The sequence below is a fragment of the Cupressus sempervirens genome, chromosome 9 (assembly GCF_028749045.1).
Source record: "Cupressus sempervirens isolate cs-2001-9-10 chromosome 9, ASM2874904v1, whole genome shotgun sequence".
Lineage (NCBI taxonomy): Eukaryota > Viridiplantae > Streptophyta > Pinopsida > Cupressales > Cupressaceae > Cupressus > Cupressus sempervirens.
The window spans coordinates 279815543-279834782 of record NC_143126.1 but is presented as its reverse complement, the minus strand read 5'-3'; the positions used below and the strand labels follow the sequence as shown (position 1 = coordinate 279834782).

Here is a 19240-nt window from a genome sequence, read left to right as displayed (position 1 = left end):
CAAACTTCTAAAATGCCACCTACACACCTCAATAAATAAAATGACAATTTTTTTTTTTTTTTTTTTCTTTTTATGCTTCCTATGCACTTTGAAAAATGAAATAACCTTTTTTCCTCTTATTTTTTCCTTTTTAATTTGTTTTTCCTTCCATTTTCTTCATTTAAATTTTTTTTTATAATTTTATTATTATTATGCCCCTTTTTATTTTGTGATGCAATCACCCTCCTAGAGTGCGTTTTGCATCTTAGGAGCAAAAAACATGTTTTTAAAACATGTCATTGCACTTCTAGAGTGCGTTTTGCATGAGCAATGCATATTCATGTTTTTAAAATATGTAATGGCACTTCTAGAATGCGTTTTGCATGAAAATATCAACTACAAATATTTTAAAACATGTAATCCCTCTTGGAGAATGCGTTTTGCATAAGTTTTATGCATTTGCAAATGGTAAACCCGAAATTGAAGATTCAAGGGTAAAAAACTTGATTTTTTTTTCCTCCAAGAACACATTTTTCATCTAAAATGCCCAGATCTGCCCATGATATGGCTTGAAATCTCCAAGAAGAGGGTCGTTTTTGCATCTCTTGGCATTATAAAGCCATAGGCGTTGAATCTCATGCAAAAAATGGTTCATTTCATCGCATTTTGGAGCCACGTTTTAGTGAAAAAGTCCAGATTTGGGGCATTTTTGGTCATGTCTTTCGTCAAAGAGGAATTGTTTTGGCATTTCAATCCATGCCATTGCTGTTGGTTAACACATTTTTGCTTTTAGATGTCAAAAATGCTTCATTTCATGCTCTCTATGAATCAATTTTGAGAGTCATGAATCACGTTTTTGAGCAAAGATGGATCATTTTGGGGTTTGAATCCATATGTATGCCGTCTATGAACATATTTTTGCATTCCCATAGCAAAAACAACTTGTTTCATGGTAGCAAGAGACCACATTTTTGCAAAAAATGTTGTAGCACTTGGTTTTTCACAAAAACGTGGCATGCACAAGTGATCTTTGACCGTGTTTTTGGCATCCTCATGCCAAGTTTGACCCTTCATTGCTCATTAATATTTGTTGAATGCAAGTGTGGATGAAGTCAAATTATTGTTTGAGAATCTGGATTCAGAGGAGAATTGGTCATCAAAGTCTACGATTCTTGCTATTTTGGCTCTTTCATCTCCAAGTAAGTGGACATTTTCAAACTGGCTCATTAATTCATACTTATCTTGCTATTTCCATGCATATTTTAGCTTGAACTTTCACACTTGTCCATAAATATGCCATGAAAAGTGCATTTTGCTTTTAAATATGATGATCACACTTTTGGATTTCCCCAAACTCCAAATTTGTATTTGCACTTGAAAGCAACTTGCATGTTGACATGTTTGAGTTTAGAACCAAAGGTATGTGTTTTCTTTGTGTTTGTTTTCGTTGTTTGTTTGCTTGCTTTCTCGTTTTTCTTCTTTTGGAAGAAGTTGCAAGTTCTTTTGCAAGGACTTGAGCACGTTTCACTACACTTCACCACTTAATCATTTGATGCACATTTCATGCAAGTGCATCATTTCAATCCACTTTCATCATTACATGTCGTAGCACATCGCATCTCATTCTCCATATGCGATTACATGTAAACTCACCTTCCATCCGCATTTACATGCAATCTCATCCTTTGTTCCCATTTACACGCATTTCCATCTTCTAAACCTAAATGCATGTTCCTTTTACATGTAATTCACTTTACATGTAATTGCATCTTGAGAACTCGTTTTTGACTTAAGGTCACACTTTTTAAGTCAAAAGTTATCATTTGCACACATTCCCATGTGCCTAGCCTTCATTCCTCAAGGCATCTTTATAAGAACCCATCCTTTTCCCTTACACATTTACATGCCATCCATCTTCCTAAGTCCCATTTTAGCCCTCCACATGTACTTCCATATCACATCCAATTCATTGCATATGTTCCATGAGTATCTAATCAATACTCTGAATATACCATTCTCAGAGTTCAATTTTGCCAATATTCTCATGGTGTCAGAATCCATATCTTCCAATGATGGATTCAATCCCAATGAAACTTTCATGTTGCAGCAAGTCAAGATATGCCAAAATTTCTATAAAGAATGATGACATCTAGTAAAGAAGGCGTGCTTCGAATCAAAGAAGCAGTAATTCATTTGGTCTCCATTTTCCCAATGGTTGTCTGAGAACTTGAGTTCGTGTGGGAATGCACTAAGCACTTTTCTTTAAAAAAGAAAAAAAAGTTAAAGGTGTTGGTGGAAAGTTCTGAGTTTACACCCGGACACCACCGATAAGGTTTTCAAAGTATAAGAGACTCCAGTTTGTGCTGATCTACAAAGGAGAATTCACAACAACTCGGACGAGAAAAAACTTTGGTCATGTCAAGTTTTCAAATGATTACGGGAAATTCATCAAATAGAGTTAGAGGCTATCAAAAGATGCAACACCATGATTATCAAGGTGAATGCAATGACACAAAATACAGGAACTCCTGATCCTGTGATCATTAGGGTTTGCATCATCACGAAGTACAAGGTTTTTGTTGATAGTCTATAGGATTGATCAATTCAGAATCAACATTTTCTTCAAGTGTTTACCAACTTTGTAGATGTAGAAGATGTTGTTGCATGTAATCCAATCACATGTAACTCAAACACGTAATGCAATTGCATGTAACTCAAATGGATGTAATCGCATGTAATTCAATTGCATGTCTTCATGACATGTAATCCAATAATTTCTCGTGATAGTTAAATTGGGTCGAAGTTGGTTGAGTTGCTCCCACTTTTTCCTCCTTTTTCTCAACTCCTTTGCCTAAATAAAGGAGCGCCGCCCATTGTAAAATTCATCTTTTTATATGCAAGAAAGCTCTGCCAAACTTGTGCAAACATAATTTTGATTGTGTAGTACAAATTTGGGAGAAAAGTGAATAAAAGAACCAATTGAATTCAAAGCTTTGATTGGAAGCAATTGTGATAGAGCAAATTAGAAGCTTTGATTGTGGTTTGTGCCTATTGTCTTTGATTCATGTTATTATTGTGTTTTCAATTATAGAGCATAGTGAGTTAAGAAGCAACCAGAGCTAAAACTTTGATTGGGAGCAGTTGTGGTAATACATAGACTAGAAGCTTTGATTTTAGCTTGTGTTACCATCTCAAATTGATGATAAATAATTAGAATTCCCCTACTTCTGGAAGTCTTTGTGCCCCAATGGTAGAGGCTTTTCTTATAGATTAGGTTAAAACAAGACTTAGAGTCAAACTGGTACGCTTTCAATCAGCCTTTGAGTTGGTGTGAGCTTATTGGCATCATTGTTTCCAACTATTAGATAGAAGTGTAGTTAGAGATTTCATCTTGCCCATTACTCGCTTCGCGAGTAAGTGAACTCTTTCTTGAAAGCTAAGAGGAAAGAATATTGGTAACACCCTTCATAAATCTCTTAACTTCTTGCTTACCTTGAGTTGATCCAAGGAATGGTGAGAAGAGGGAGCCTTCACTTTATTGTAGGAGAGACTTGGTCTCATACGCTATGGCTGGTCTACCTATTTTGCAACTAGATTTTCACAAAACTGTCGACTGCAAAATATCCACCCAACATAATGCACATGTAATAAAATTTGTAATACCATACAAATCCTCTTTTGCATACCAAGCATCACTTGCAAGGTCCTCATATAAACTATCATCATTGTCTTTCATATTCGTCTCAAGTTCCGCATGCCACAATTCATAAAAAATTTACCTCTTCCACACCTTCATCTTTGATTTCTTCTCTTGTGTCTTCATCAAGGCATGTAACAACTTCTCTTCTTTGTCCTCCAACCAAGGCATTCCTCTCTTCCTCTACTGCTGCAATCTTCATTAACAAATTATCTTCTTCAATTAGAGGTTCATGAATCTTTTCATCTTCATGCTCTTTCTCTTCTTTTGTACCGCATGTTTGACACTCCATGATATCTTTTATGATTTTATCTTTTCTGCATCCAAAGAAATATAGTCATCTCTTTGTTGACGAATCACTTCTCTTTTGCAATTCTGCTTCTATTTCATTTATCTGCTTTTGCAAATCCAACAATACAACTCTCTAATTTTCTCAAGCCTAGGAATTCTAAGAATCCATCCAATTACAAAAGTCTTGGTGCAAATTGTCTCACAGTCGGTGATCTGTCTACACACTCAGGAACTCCTACTTTGATACCATTGACGAAGGGCCACACCACCCTTACCAACTCACAACCAAAAACATAACAATATGGAGACAAAGAGAAGATCAAATGCTTTACAAAGCATCCATTAGTACTTGAAATCCTTACAAATTCACCAAGATGAGAGAATTCCAACTTCTTACAATATGAGAGAGCTTCCAATATGTGAGCTTACAAACTAAGAGCTTCTAACTAGCTTGCACACCGAGAGCTTTTAGACAAGAACTTGCACCAAGAGCTTCCGACTCAGATCTTACACACTAAGATCTTTCACCTAAAGAGGTTACACCCAAAATGCATACATAAAAAGAGCTTATACTTGAAGAGCTTTCACACAAAGAGATTACACCTTGAGATCTTGATTACAAATGCTCATATGCCGTGCTTATATAGGCACTTACCACCCAAGATATTAAAAACACAACCAATGTGGGAGAAACGGTAAAATTGCAACTACCTTACAACAAATTTTAAATTCCTACCCAATTACAACTAAGCACTACCATGTGGTCCAATTAGAAAATTGCATTGCCTTTTTGGGCTACAATAAATATTAAATGCATGATTTAAGGAACTTTCCACAAACTCGTAAAATGCCACCTACACACCTCAATAAATGAAATGACAATTGTTTTATATTTTATTCTTTTTATGCCACCTATTGTAACATACAAATTTTCTGGGCTGAAATAAATTACTAAATATTGAAGCAATGAAAGAAGCATACGTAATCATATTACCGAAATAAACATTCATAACACCTTACAATCCATTTCATGTGAAAAATAACTGAAAAACTGAACTAACTAACTATTTTATACAACATAAACTAAATCATTTCCCTTCTTTTCATGAATTAATTAGGAGAAAGAAAGAAATATATTGCATGATAAAGAATTGAAAAGAACATACAATTCTGGTTGAGGTATTTGTTGATGTTGTGCAAGCCTCAACTTTTAGGAAAGAGGAGAAGCATTCACTTAGGCCTAACCTCCCAACCATGGACCTTTTTAATCCTCACACAATCATTTGACAAGAAAGACCCTCCCTACCCCGAGGTTAGGCTTGGGGCACTATTAGTCCAGCCATCCGAGCAATATCAGTGTTTAGAATGTCCGCTCAGTTAATAGATGAACATGCCTGATCAACTGGTGCCCCTGGCATCATGTGATCTATAGATGACAAGCATGGCTTTAACGACCTTGGCCAAGGATTTAGATGGGTCTTATGACACATGATCACCACCTCTCGACTTGACAACAAAGTATATGAATTGGACAACATGAGCTTACTTGGACGTTCTTAGAGTTTATTTATATATTTTATCTTGTTTGATAGTTCTGATTTCTGTTCTTCCTTTTGTAGGGATTTCCTCGACCTTTTCACCCTCTTTCATTGGTCCTTCTGACTAAGGTGAATCCTTGGTGATTGATTATGCTGCGAAGCATGAAATTCCTACATTAGCAGTATATTGCTGACACTCAACTGAAAACATGAGATAAAACAACTCTGGCAGTAAGCCTTTTTGATGAATCATAAATCATAAAATAAGATGTTTCATAGACGTACATAGAACTGTTCTTTAGGAGAGTCATGCTTGTGCATTCTGACTCATTTTAGATGCCAAACAATTGGTATTTAATCATGAAGAAAGAACCAAAAGGGCTAGCAGACATGAGACGAGTACTTATACTTCACTTGTAATATTGAAACATAAAAAGATTGAGCAACAATGACAGGTCTAGATTTATCAAGATAATTACTAGCAGTGATTTGTGAATAAGAAGAATGGAAGTAAATATAACTTAATCGTTGATTAGTGAGACTCAGGAGGTCTTGATCGAGTTGCTGAAGCCGTCTGAATTGTAGAGAAAAATGCTAAAAGTTTGGTATGTAAAATCTCGTGAGATAGATTGAGCTCGATCTTTTAATGTGAGGAAGGCCGAGAGGGAAGAAAAGGCTGAATGCCATTCTCGGCAATGTGAGAAGTTTTAAATATAAGCCGTGGCCCAAGGCAGCAGTTTTACAGAACAAGATCCTCGGTTTTTCTTGAATTTACTGAAAAAGGAAGAGGCGCAAAATGTACTCAACATCTCTCATAGAGATTTATAATTTTAAAACAAATATCAACGGACTCTTTTGAAGAGTTATTAAAAGAAGGAAATCCATATATATATATATATATATATAAAATTTTCAAAATCATCATACTATTATTATGTCCAAGGTCATACCTATTAAAAATACGCATATCTATATACGTGCATAATTCAGAGGATTATGATTTATCTCAACCTCATATCCTCCTGATGTATATATATGCATGTATATATTACTATAAATAGTTTGAAGATGTTATAGTGATTTATTCCTTTAATATCTATTCAGATTATAAGTCTTCTTTTGAAATACTTGTGTAGAGTATGAAGTTAGAAACCATATCCATGTTCAGGGTGTAAAAGCTAACAGGTTGTGCTTAAGAAAATCTTACTTTCATTTATATTCTATTGGTGTATAACCTTTGTTTGTTATTTAGTTTTTTGATTCATAGTACTTCTCTATCTCTTTCCCTCACAAGTTTTCCTAGTTTTAATTAGTTAGGTTATTCATTATATAAAATCAAATGGGAACTGGCCTAGAATCCAGAGGTTCAATCCTAAGTTGCCGATTCGGGTTCGGGGACGGGTTCGGGTTCGGGGTTCGGTTCGTGGGTTCGGGCAATTTTTTTTTCCCCATTTGGGTTCGTGGGTGGGTTCGTTAGTGTGTATATATATATATATATATGCAAAAAAAATATAAACTCATATAGTTGTAAAAGTAAAACTAAGTCATTCCATAGTATGAATATATCAATGTTACTTGATTATTGATCAATGCCAAATGTCAAAGATAAACATTAAATACTCACTCATTAATCTATGCTAATGTTGTAAATAAAATCATACATTGAATTACTAAAATGCAAAATGGAATTTCAAAACATAGACTACTTCATCAGATTGATAGATAATAAATTATGACTTAATAAAGTTTGAAACTGTGAAACATAGTGATAAATCATAAATGACTCAATGAGTCAATGACAAATGTTTAAACATAGTTTATCAAAGATGCAAATGCCCTTCAAGGGTCAAATGGGTCATCAAAATATGAGGGATCAATGGCTTCATCCTCATCTATATCATTGACATTTTCCACATCATTGGAACCCAAACCGGTTCCACTAGCCCCAGATGCAGCCACATCCTCCTCCTCGTCCTCCTCAACATCTAGCAAGGCAATTCTAGATATATCTTGGACAGTCATATCCAAGTTAGAAGTCTCAGGTAGTACATCCCACAACTTCTCTGGTCCCTTCTTATATCCTGGATCCTTGCGTGATAAGAGGCGCCAGTTGTTGTGAATAAATACCAAGTCCTCTGCTTTCTTTGAACCCAACCGGTTACGCTTCACTGAGTGGATAAAGGAGTATGTACTCCAATTCCGCTCAGCAGCAGAAGAGCTTGCAACCTAGAGAGACAACCAACAAATTTTAAAAAATTAGCTAAGTAATTTTACAATACAATAGGAATTTAAGAGTGCTAATTCGACAAGCTAAGTAGCCATAAGAAAAGGAAAAAAAACTTAAATACATACTTGTGACAAGATCTTAATGGCAAGAGGTTGGAGGTACAGGTAACTTTCCCCATGTAAGTACCACCATCCAATGGCATCCAATTTACTTTGGTCATTGATTGCATCAGGCTCTGCATTTTTGCTTGAGACAAAATCAACAAACTCTCTCCTAACATTTGATGCCACATCAGGATCACTAAAGAGCCTGTTAAGTGCCCTCTTATACCCAGCAGCAACTTCAGGATCTCTATATGGTGCCACTCTACCAGGAATCGCAAGTATCTCACTGCTATAATATCTAGGAGAAAGTGCATATGCCAAGAGGTGCAAAGGTGTAGTCATCTTGTTCCAACGATGTAGAACAATTTTCTCCACCTTAGTGTACAAGGTATCAGGATCCTGCTCTCTCCTCTGAATGACCTGGGATGTCAAATGATGTACATGTAAGTTATCTTGATGTAGTGTTAATAACTTAATTAAAATCAAAAATCAAAATCTCTCAATAAACAAGGATAAAGTATTGTATAAAAATTTAAACTTACTGATTTCATTCTTTCTAGCATAGAGTCCATGGCATCATATATGTTTCCCAAACAAGGCTCATCCGTGTCGGCATACCGAAGCATAGACATGATGGGCTCGGTGAGTTCTAATGCATATTCCACCCTATTCCAAAAATTATCACTCAAGATCAAATCCTTTACAGTTTTGGCCTTTTCTGTATCAGCTTGCTTCCATCCACCCCATTTGTTGCTAATAACCATTTGACCCAATGCCTCTTTCACCCTCACAAGTCGTCTAAGGACGATTGTGTGTGAAGCAAACCTTGTTTCAGCAACCTATTACCATGTTAATTCAAATTGTAAGTTAATATGATAAGTTGATAACACAAAAATTTAAGAATATGTATTAAATTTTGTAAAGTATGACACAAAAATTAATATGATAAATGAAGCTAAATAAAGTTTAAAATTTACCTTCAATAATTCCAAGCGGGAGAAAGTTCTGAAAATTGCTTGTGACATATGGTGGTTTGTCACAAACATTTGGATCTGCTCACCCTCCTCATACACATTTTTCATCCATTCAATTTGGCTGCCCATTGTTTTCATCACCAAGTTCAAGGTGTGGACAGTGCATGGTGTCCAAAAGATATGCTCATATCGTGCTTCTACCAAAGCACCTGCAGCCTTACAAACTTTAGCATTGTCCGTTATTACTTGGACAACATTGTCAACTCCCACGGACTCTATGGATTCAATGAGAAGTTGGGCAATAAAATTTGCATCCTTTACTTGCCCTTCACAATCAACCGCCTTCAAAAACATTGCCCCCTTGGGGCAAACAGCAATCACATTTATTAAAGGACGGTTTTTGCAATCTTTCCATCCATCAGAGACAATGCTCACCCCCGTTTGGATCCAAGAATCTCTTATTGGTTTGAGGAGGTTTTCTACATTCTTTCTCTCCTTATGCAATATGGTGGTTCTCAACTTTTCATATCCAGGGGATTGGTAACCATGAGGTGCATCATTTATTGCTTTCACCATCTCTCTCCAATAAGGGGATCTCACTAGATTGAATGAAACACCATTTGTAATGAGGCAACGCCCAACCTTTATATCAGCAATTTCTCTCTTGTCATTTTCAAATGCCGTATCTAATGGGCCTCTCTTGCGGGATGCGGGTGTTTCTATTTCATCTTCATCCATAGATGGGGTAGGTAGGAAGGGATGTGGTTTACTAATTGTTTGAGAGGGTGGTGTTGGTGGTATTTGCTTTGACTTATCTTTTTTTACCTTTGACACTAACCTATCAGCCTCTTCTTGTTCTTTTAACATGCCTGCTATTTGAGGAGCTGACAACCCTTTTTTACCTCCCTCTGGGGGCCCCTCACACATGGAAATCCCTTGACCTGGTGGACCTATCAAATGATGTTTAACCCGGAAATAGGAGCTTCTATATTGGTTTTGGCAAAAATTGCATTTCCATATATACCCTCCCCCACCAGCACATTGCTCAATTCTTGTTGTATACTTCCACAAAGGAGAGCCTTTATCAATTTTAAATCTTTGGGATCCCACCCCACCCACTGAACCCTGACTACTCATTCTTGGATTCTTGCAATCTATAAAAACAAATTTAAAAAAATATTTCAAAACTTATACAAAACTTGATAAAAATTTAGAACAATAAATATAAAAAATTTAAAAAACTAAAAACAAACTATGAAAGAAGCAAAAGGAAGGATCAAATGCATACCTGGAACACTCAACACTGATTATTTGAAGGATTTGAAACTCCACAAATAATCTCTACAACCTTCTCTTCAAACTTGCAAAATGGCCACACCAAAATGAGAGAGCAAAATGACAAAGCAAATGAGAGATTAGATGAATGAAATGCATCTAATAGGCCTTACTTTAGGGTTTGGCAAAAAAAATAATGAAAAAAACATTATTTTATTGCTTTTTTGGGCCACTTTTTGGCCCCACCTGCCGCGGGTCCGCCCGGATTCGCCCGGGTCCGCGACCGGTCCGGGCAGGGTCCGCATTTTGGCCTGCGGGTCCTCCCGGGTCCGTGCTTGCACGGACCCGGGAGGACCCGCAGGCCAAAATGCGGACCCTGCCCGGACCGGTCGCGGACCCGGGCTCGGATCCGGACCCGAATGAATCCGGACCCGGACCCGAGCTCCAGGGTGCGAATCCGGTAACTTAGGTTCAATCAGGTCATAGGATACCCACAACCTCTGATTGATCCCATGTCCTCCAAAAATTCTAATTATTTAGGTGCTTAGGTTAGGGTGCAAAGTTCTGGAGTTAACATTTATCAAAAGAATTGATAATGGTGGTGGCTTCCGTAATAATAAGGTTTATAGACCACAAAGTCTTGAATTCACCCCATAAACATTTAATTACATTATTCAAGTTTCTTTCAATCCACATGTTCTTACATTGGAGGTCCACAAGCAATTTAAGACGGTGGAGAGCTCCCATAGTCTCTGCAAAATGGTTAATTTGAATCCTTAGAGGACAAGCAAAGGCCTCGAGACAATTGCAATAGTGATCTTGCATAATGCCACCACAACCGGCTTGACCCGGATTCCCCTTGGCCACACCATCAAAACTGACTTATTTAAAAACCAGATATTACCTTCTCTTATAGCCTTAGTTAAAGATTTCAAGCATTTAGAAAGCCAACTATTAGATAAATTGTGATTCATGTCCGGGGCCAAAGTAGACTTAGATTTCAAAAAGCTCAAGTAATTTTCTTTTAAACCTTTGAAATATTCCAAATTACATGGGGAGCAATGAGGACCTAGAAAGAATCATCCACAAAAGAGTTAGCATACATCCACTGATTAAAAAATCTTGCTCAAAGCTAGGAAAAAACAAGCAAAGTTTGCACTTCTAGAGAAGCTTCATCCAAACCTCCTGAGAGAAAGAGAAATCGAGCAAGAGATATTGAGTTGATTCCTTGTTGCCTTTGGAGAGATAACATCTACTGGGCACTACAAAATCTCTTTTAGAGAGATTATGCATAGTAAGAATTTTATTTTGGAGAAAAAGCTAGAAGAACAAGATGCTTGATAAAATTCTTCTAGCTTTTTCTCAGAGTAGAAAGTGAGTTTTTAAATTAATTTTTTTCTTCCTAACCCTAAGAAAATGCTTGATCTAAGACCGGCCCTGAAAAGGAGGTCTTTCAATGACGTAATTCAAGAGGGAAAAAATAGTAGAAACGAAATACTTTCCTGAGGGGAAGCCGCTTAAACAAGAGAATCTTTAGAGCTTGTCCTAATAGTCCAAGCCTGGAGAGAGATCATAATAAGGGCAAGAGAGGGTTCAATCTGATCATGTTTAACAAAAGACTGTTTGCATCTTTCTACAAATTGGCTAAGAGGGATAAAAATGCCCAAAGGCCTATCCATAATCCAGTTATCCTCCCAAAAACGAATATGATTGCCATTCCCCAAAATCTATCATACTACCCTTGCCAGCCAAGTCTTTAGCTTGCGCAACACAAATCCAGATGAAAGAACCTGTAATGATGTTATCCATTTTAAAGAGATTGGCAATAGAATTATAGAGGGGTGTTTGATCTTCCAGATATTATTCCACTCCTCTTCTTCTCCAGAAATTCTCTACACTTGTTTGGCCGACAAGGCTTTATTGAAAGATTTAATAGGCTTAATACCCAATCGTCCCCACTGCTTTGGTTTGCAGGTAATTTCTCAGGCAACCGATGCCAACCTCTTATTTTCCTCTACGTGTTTTTAAAGGAAATGCTTTTGAATCCTCTCAATGGAATCCACAAATTTTGAGGGGATTTCAAAGAGGCTCAAAGCATAAATGAGAAGATTTTGAAGAGTTGATTTCAAAAGTTGCACTTTACTAGCTTGTTTGAATAGAGCACCCTTCCGTCAAACTAGTTTTCTATTAAATTTGTCAATAAGAACAAACCAAGAGGGAGTTGCCCAATTGAGCACCCAATAATTAAATTGATCTTTCTTTGCCTTTCTATAGGAGTATTGATAAAAAATAAGAAACATTTGTTCTAGTTAATCGATTGCCCAGTGGCCCGAGTGTGCAAGTTAAGAGCATCCTTAATATTCCTGGCCTCCTTAAGAGAGGAGGAACCCATGAGGATGGTATCATCAACGAATTGCACATGATAACAAGTAAGATCCGCAGACGACAACTTGATGCCTTAGATAGCACCCGTAACAATAAATTTTTGAAAAAATCTTACCAAACTCCCCGCCATTATAGCAAAAAGAATAGGGGAAATAGGGTCACCCCGCCTCAAACATCTTGAAGGTTTGAAGAATTGAGATGAGGCCCTATTGACAATAATTGAAGCTGAAGAGGTAGAGCCTAATTGCATGATGAGTCGGGTAAACCTATCACCAAACCTAAAAGCTTTGCTCACCCTACAAAAAAACTTCCAACCACCTTGTCATAGGCTATGGATAGGTCTAACTTGAGGAGAAAGCCTTGGTTTTAGAGAGAGCCAAAGAATGAATAGCTTCATGAACCTTGATAATAGAATCCAATATTTTCTTTCCAAGCACAAAGCCATATTGCCGAGGAGAAATGATTAAAGGAAGAATAACCAAGAGTCTTGAAGTGAGCACTTTGGAAAAGATCTTATAGACTAGGTTACAAGCCTAATAGGTCTAAAGCAGTCCACAGTATCAGCTCCTGGTATTTTCCGGATTAGAACTAGAAAGGTAGCATTGAGTTCCTTAAGCAGAGTTCTTGATCCAAAGAACTCTTTAACTATGTGAGGGATGTCTTTTTTCCATAATGTGCCAGAATTTATGGAAGAAAACATTGGAAAACCATCATGACCTGAAGATTTGTCCCCTTCAAAAGAGAAGACATCTTTTTAAATTTCTTTTAAAGAAGGGAAGGCAGTCAGAAACTTGTTTTTCTCCTCTGTCAAGATAGAAGGGGTGGAATCCAAAAGGCTCTCTTGCTTTGGCGAATCAAGGTTCTGATAAGACGAGAGAAGAGAGGAGGAGTACCTAACCATATCATCTCTGATATCTTTTTCATTGTTTAGCCTTCCTTTATTAGTTTGTATATCAGAAATTCTGCTGGCAGTGTGATACTTCAAAACTAACATGTAGAAAAGCCTAGAATTTGTGTTTCCTTCACAAAGCCAAAGAAACCTAGATCTTTACCTCCAAAACATTTCTTCCTCGGAAATAATATCACAATACTTGAACAAGATATCATTTTATCTAGAAATCAATTCTTGAGAATAGCCCTGCTGTTGGATACACTCTTGGATGTGTTGAAGGTCTTGCTTAATAAGATCTTTCTTCTGGAATATATCACCAAAAACTTCCTTATTCCAAATATTTATCTTGTCCTTTATAATTCTTAGCCCTCAATATTGGCATTCCAACACTCCCTAATTCTGTCTTCAAATTGAGGATGAGAAAGCCACATTTTTTCAAAATGAAATGGGAAGTTTGTCCTAACCAAAATAGGAGCCACAACCATTGAAATAGGGAAATGATCAGAACCAACTCTAATAATAGAAGAGAGGGAGCAAAAATACTTGTTAAATTAATTACAAGAGATTAAGGCTCTATCGAGTCAAAATTGAATAAGCTCATTGCCAACCCTTCTATTTGTCCAGGTGAAGGTGCATCCTTGGAGATTAACATCTAGAAGAGCGTGTTGGTTTATAAATTCTATTAGGTCCAGTGTCCCATCAAGATGCAATTGGGATCCCCCAAACTTCTCATTATCCATAAGGGGAGAATTAAAATCTCCCATGACAATCCATTTACGATCCAAGAATAGTTTTCTTTAATCAACTAACTTCTTGTGAAACTTAGCATGACCAGACTTAGTGTTGACATAGCAGATCCCTCAACATTCACATTCCACCACTCCTTAATTCTGTCTTCAATTGAGGATGAGAAAGCCACATTTTTTCAAAACGAAATGACAAGTTTTTCCTTGACCAGAATAGGATCCACAACCATTGAGATAGGGAAATGATCAAAACCAACTCTAACATTAAGCCAATTACAAGAGATTAAGGCTCTATCAAGGCGGAATTGAAAAAGCTTATTGCCAACCTTTCTATTTGTCTAGGTGAAGGTGCATCCCTGGAGATCAACATCCATAAGAGCATATTGGTTTATAAATTCCATTAGGACCAGTCTCTCATCAAGATGCGACTGGGATCTCCCAAACTTTTCATTATCCCTAAGGGGAGAGTTAAAATCTCCCATGACAATCCATTCATGATCCAAGAATAGTTTTTTGTAATTAGCCAATTTGTTTTGAAACTTAGCTGAAGCAAACTTAGTGTTGGGGGCATAAATATTGGATAACATACAAGAAAAAACTTCTCTTAAATGGTGGAATTTTATATTCACCAAATTAGAACTAGAGAACAAAAATTCTCCTCGAATGACATTCTAGTTTCAAAAAACAATAGTTCCCCCAAGGCACGATCAAAACTTCTCCGAACCACACCACAATTTTTGAAAAACTTGATCTTCTCAGCTTTGTCTTTAGACATTTTAGTTTCCTAGATAAAAATGATATTTGGCTTATGATCTCTTTCCAAGTTCCTAAGGACATCTTGCTAATGGGGTGCATTTAGTTCCCTTATGTTCCAAGAGATGATCTTCATTTTTTAGCAAAGGTACAAATTTCCTAGATGGTGAGTTGCCTTCCATCCGCTATATTTTGTCTTCTTTCAAGCTCTTTGATAGAGTTTTGGCCACGTCCCTTTTAAGGGTGTCAATGTCTGTTTTCATACTGCTTTGGGCAACTCCCTATTTGCTTGTAGAAGAAACTAATTGGGAATCGATTTTCTTCCTCCTTCCTCTCCTTCCCATCTTCGACCAAGAAGCCCCTTCCTCTTGATCAGCACTGTTTCCTTCCACCTCCTTATTGGAAGTTTCATCCCCCCAACTAGAACCAAAATGGATCATTTCAGGATCAACAATTATGTCTTCCTCCTGAGAGAGATCCTCAAGAGAAAAAGGATATGCCTCTCCAAGGATGTTACAATGTTAGGCATCTTCAAACAAGTTATTCTCCTCGGTTTCTTAAGTCTTACTTTGAGAAGCTTTAACCAATAGTGGTATGATAATGACTCCCATTGCCAATGAGGAATCCTTGTGATGTGAAGACTCCTTCAACACACACACTTTCATCTTTTTCCCCTTCTTCTAGGACTTTATTTTTATCTTCCTCATTGTTTTCTTTGGGTTCACAAACTTCCACAAAATGGGAAACCATTTCTCCAGTGTTTTCATTTTGCCCATTCTACTTTTGAGGGTCAACTTCAACAAAAGGTTGGGTTGACGCATCTTCTTTATCTTCCTTAGGCAAGGAATCAACTTGGTTAGTTTGGCTAGCAGTTTTCAACTTAGCTTTCCATATTTTCTGAGGCTGGGCTTTATCCCTTTTTTCTTCTTTTCAATCTTCATCAAGCACTGTTTAGCCCAACAACTTGACTCTTACAAGCAAAGCAAGCAAAGGGAATAGACTCAAACTCAATGTGTTGAGGCCACTTACCTAGCTTAGATTCAAGCTAAATGGTTTGAGGGAGGTCAAAGTGTTGGCTTATATTAACACAAATCCTTGCATATATTAGTCTTGTTCTGGCCACCGTCATCGGATGCATGGACAAAACTCCCCAAGCGCACTTACAATTCCCTTGAAAACATCTTCATTCTAGTACTCAACGGGCATACCAGGTAGCCTAACCTAGATAGGGGTTATCTCAAAAAGATTGTCATTAAGGTCTGGATTAGGCGACCATTTTGGAAGAGCTAAAGAATATCACTCGAACATCCATGGTCCACAAAAGACAGAAGAAAGATCCTCTTTATTGGAGAAGTTGAAAGAAAAGAAGCCTTTCGACATTGCAACGACTTTGAGATGACCCTTCAAAGGCCATTCCTTTTTAAAAAATGTTCTAACATTATCAATGTTAGGTTTCAGCCCCAAAATTTTTCCAATAGGAGCCAAGGCCTTTGAAGAAACCAAGTGATCTATAATTGAATCATGATTGAAAATAGCAGACATGCCCTTAGATGGACCCGAGATATTATTTACATTTGGAAAAGCTGACTTTCTACTTGGTTTGACACCAAACAAAGATGACAACAACCTGGGATTCTGAGGAACATTCCAATTAGAGTCTACATCCCTCTTGCCCTGTAGAGGAAACCCAAAGAGGGTGCCCCCACCTCCACCTGGGTCACAGTTGTTTTTTCCCCTACATGAGACCCCAGAGGAAGAAACTAACACCTTCTTCGAAGAGTACATATAATCCCCATCATCCTACGTGGAATCTAGCGGACCTCTAGCCCCAAGGGCAGTAGAAGCACGAGGTATGCCATTGCCAGCTTTACTGCTCTCCAGACCCATTCAAATTTTTCTTAGCTATAGCCTATAGCTTAAATAGATTTTTAATGTTTTTAATCTTGTTAATTGAAATTTTAATTTAACATTCAATGCCAATAAGTAGTAGATGCAAAATTGTTATGCATGACAATATATCAATTGTCCTGACAAAAATCCTAGCCTCTGAAAATAGTAAAACTAAACCATGATAAAATAGACACAAAGTATGAAATCTGTGTTAAAAATGTTAGCTTGTGTGAAATTGAATCTGTATTTTTTATGACTATCCTCAAATAAATTTTGTATAATTGATTACTGTAATTGTATATATATATATATAAAATATTATATATACATATATATACTCAAGTTTAGATTAAGCATTAATATAATGTAATGTAATCAGTTTATACCTCTGATAGCACATGATTATTTTAATACTGCCGATGGCACATGTTTATTATATTCTTCCGATAACTTAATGCACACGTAGACCTTATACTGCTGACAGCAAATAATACAAATTATACTCACGTAATAGTTGGCAGATTACATTACGTGGTGTTTGCTTACCACCGTGAGTGGAAGCGTAAACAAGGAATACTAAGTAATGTTGCTTTTGATTGCCAACCATCGTGACCCGACTCATAACCATTGGGTTATTGGTACGTGACCTTTCATCACGTCTTCTCATCTATATGCCTGTATATATATATATATATATATATATATATATATAATGATCTGCAGTGTGAAGTAGATCAATAACAGTGGAAATCGTACTCTCACACTTGCAGATCATAATACATAAAAATCAGGGATATATTCTGTTTCAATAAATTATTTAAATCATCAATAAACATCCAAAATTAAATAACAGTATCTTAACGTCTGCATTATGAAGACTCATAAAATTGAGATTTACACCAATCAAGATCACAACATAATAAAACTTTACATGGTATTAGAGCCAAATTGGTAGAGAAATCTCAATTTTTGAAGGAAGAAATAATGGCAAATAACATTAGGGTGGAAGACAGACTTGAAGGTGCATCAAATTTCTTCTCTTGGAAAACTCGTATCATTACGATTCTGGAAGAATTGGAACTTGAAGAATACATTGAAAAAGATATCCCAATACCTCAAGATGAAACCGAAAAAATCACCTGGAAAAGACGTAATAATAAAGCAAGAAAAATCATTGTTGATTTAGTTAAAGATCACATCCTTCTTTCCATATCAGAGATCAAAAGTGCATATGAAGTATTCAAGACAATAAAGAGTACATTTGAGATAAATAACTCAAGTAGACTAATCACCTTAAAATCCCAATTACTGAATACTAAAATGGAAAAAGGAGATTCTATTCACTCTTACTTTGAAAAAATTTCTAAAACAAAAAAACAATTATCTTCCATTGGAAACAAAATCGAAGATCAAGAACTCTCATTAATAGCTCTAAGAGGGCTTCCAATGTCTTGCGATACTTTCATACAAGTTGTAAGCAGACCTTCAATTCCTACTTTTGATCAATTGAAAAAATGAATGCATAGCAGAAGAATCAAGGCTAATCTCTAGAGGGATCACTTCAAATCAAGAGGGAGAAAATCAGGCTCTTTACACTGTCTCAAACAAAAGAAAGAGGAAATTCAATAAAAGGAAATTTAATAATAATAATAAAAAGAAGTTTAATAAAGATCATACTCATGTTAAGTGTTTTAAGTGTGAGAAAATAGGACACACCTTCAAAAACTATCCAGATAGAGAGAAAATTCTAGCCTCCCTTGCTGAAACAAAGGAAGATGAAAATCAACTATACTATTCCGCACTTTCAAGTGAAGTAAATTCAAATATAGAAACTTGGATCGTAGACAGTGGTGCATCCCGTCACATCTCTGGATTCAGAGATATGTTTGATACATTTGGAGCTTATATCACTGAAGGAGTTACAATTGGAGACAATTCTACCTATCCTGTAAAAGGTATTGGGACATGTTCTATGAAATTAAAAGATGTAACTACACTTAATCTTAAAGATGTCTTATTTGTACCAAGCATAAAAAGGAACCTAATTTCTATCTCAAGCCTAACCGATGATGGATATCATGTCACCTTCAACAAAGACAAAGTACTATATTGGCCTAATAACTCAAATATGAAAAATGCTATTACCATAGTGTCCAGATTTGGAACATTATATAGATTAAGCAATATTCAAACTCAAGCTCTTAGTCTTGAAACATCCAATGTTAATGAATTATGGCATAGATGACTTGGGCACATTGGGTTTAGTTCACTTCCTAATTTAGATAAGATAACTTTTGGTACTCCTAAACTATACTCATCTCATAAAAGAACTTGCAAAGGGTGTGCTCTAGAGAAAATCATAAAAAAACCTTTTCCCTCTAGTGAACATAAGTCAAAATCAGTTTTGGAACTAGTCCATTTAGACCTTTGTGGACCCATGCGCACACCTTCTCTACGAGGTTTCCTTTATTACATATCCTTCATAGATG

General features: G+C 36.5%; 2 protein-coding genes across 2 annotated transcripts in view; one reads left to right on the top strand and one right to left on the bottom strand.

The window, feature by feature from the left end:
* The window catches only part of LOC149538527 (uncharacterized), an 80468-nt gene that overhangs the window by 53564 nt on the left and 7664 nt on the right, over window positions 1-19240 (top strand). The gene's annotated exons all lie outside the window — the stretch shown is intronic.
* Window positions 7221-10018, bottom strand: LOC149538528 (uncharacterized). Its single transcript, XM_089799847.1, has 4 exons — window positions 8814-10018; window positions 8379-8675; window positions 7858-8256; window positions 7221-7731 (listed from the first exon to the last, which is right to left on the bottom strand). The coding sequence occupies exons 1-4, from the start codon at window positions 9945-9947 to the stop codon at window positions 7345-7347; spliced, it is 2217 nt and encodes a 738-aa protein (XP_089655973.1). The 5' UTR covers window positions 9948-10018; the 3' UTR covers window positions 7221-7344.

What these genes read in the sequence shown, in the direction of transcription:
- LOC149538528 (XM_089799847.1), bottom strand. Translation starts at nt 9,947, where the DNA reads ATGAGTAGTCAGGGTTCAGTGGGTGGGGTGGGATCCCAAAGATTTAAA. An exon ending in CCCGCTTGGAATTATTGAAG is followed by an intron (nt 8,676 to 8,813) that starts GTAAATTTTAAA and finishes ACATGGTAATAG; the next exon opens with GTTGCTGAAACAAGGTTTGC. An exon ending in CCATTAAGATCTTGTCACAA is followed by an intron (nt 7,732 to 7,857) that starts GTATGTATTTAA and finishes TTGTCTCTCTAG; the next exon opens with GTTGCAAGCTCTTCTGCTGC.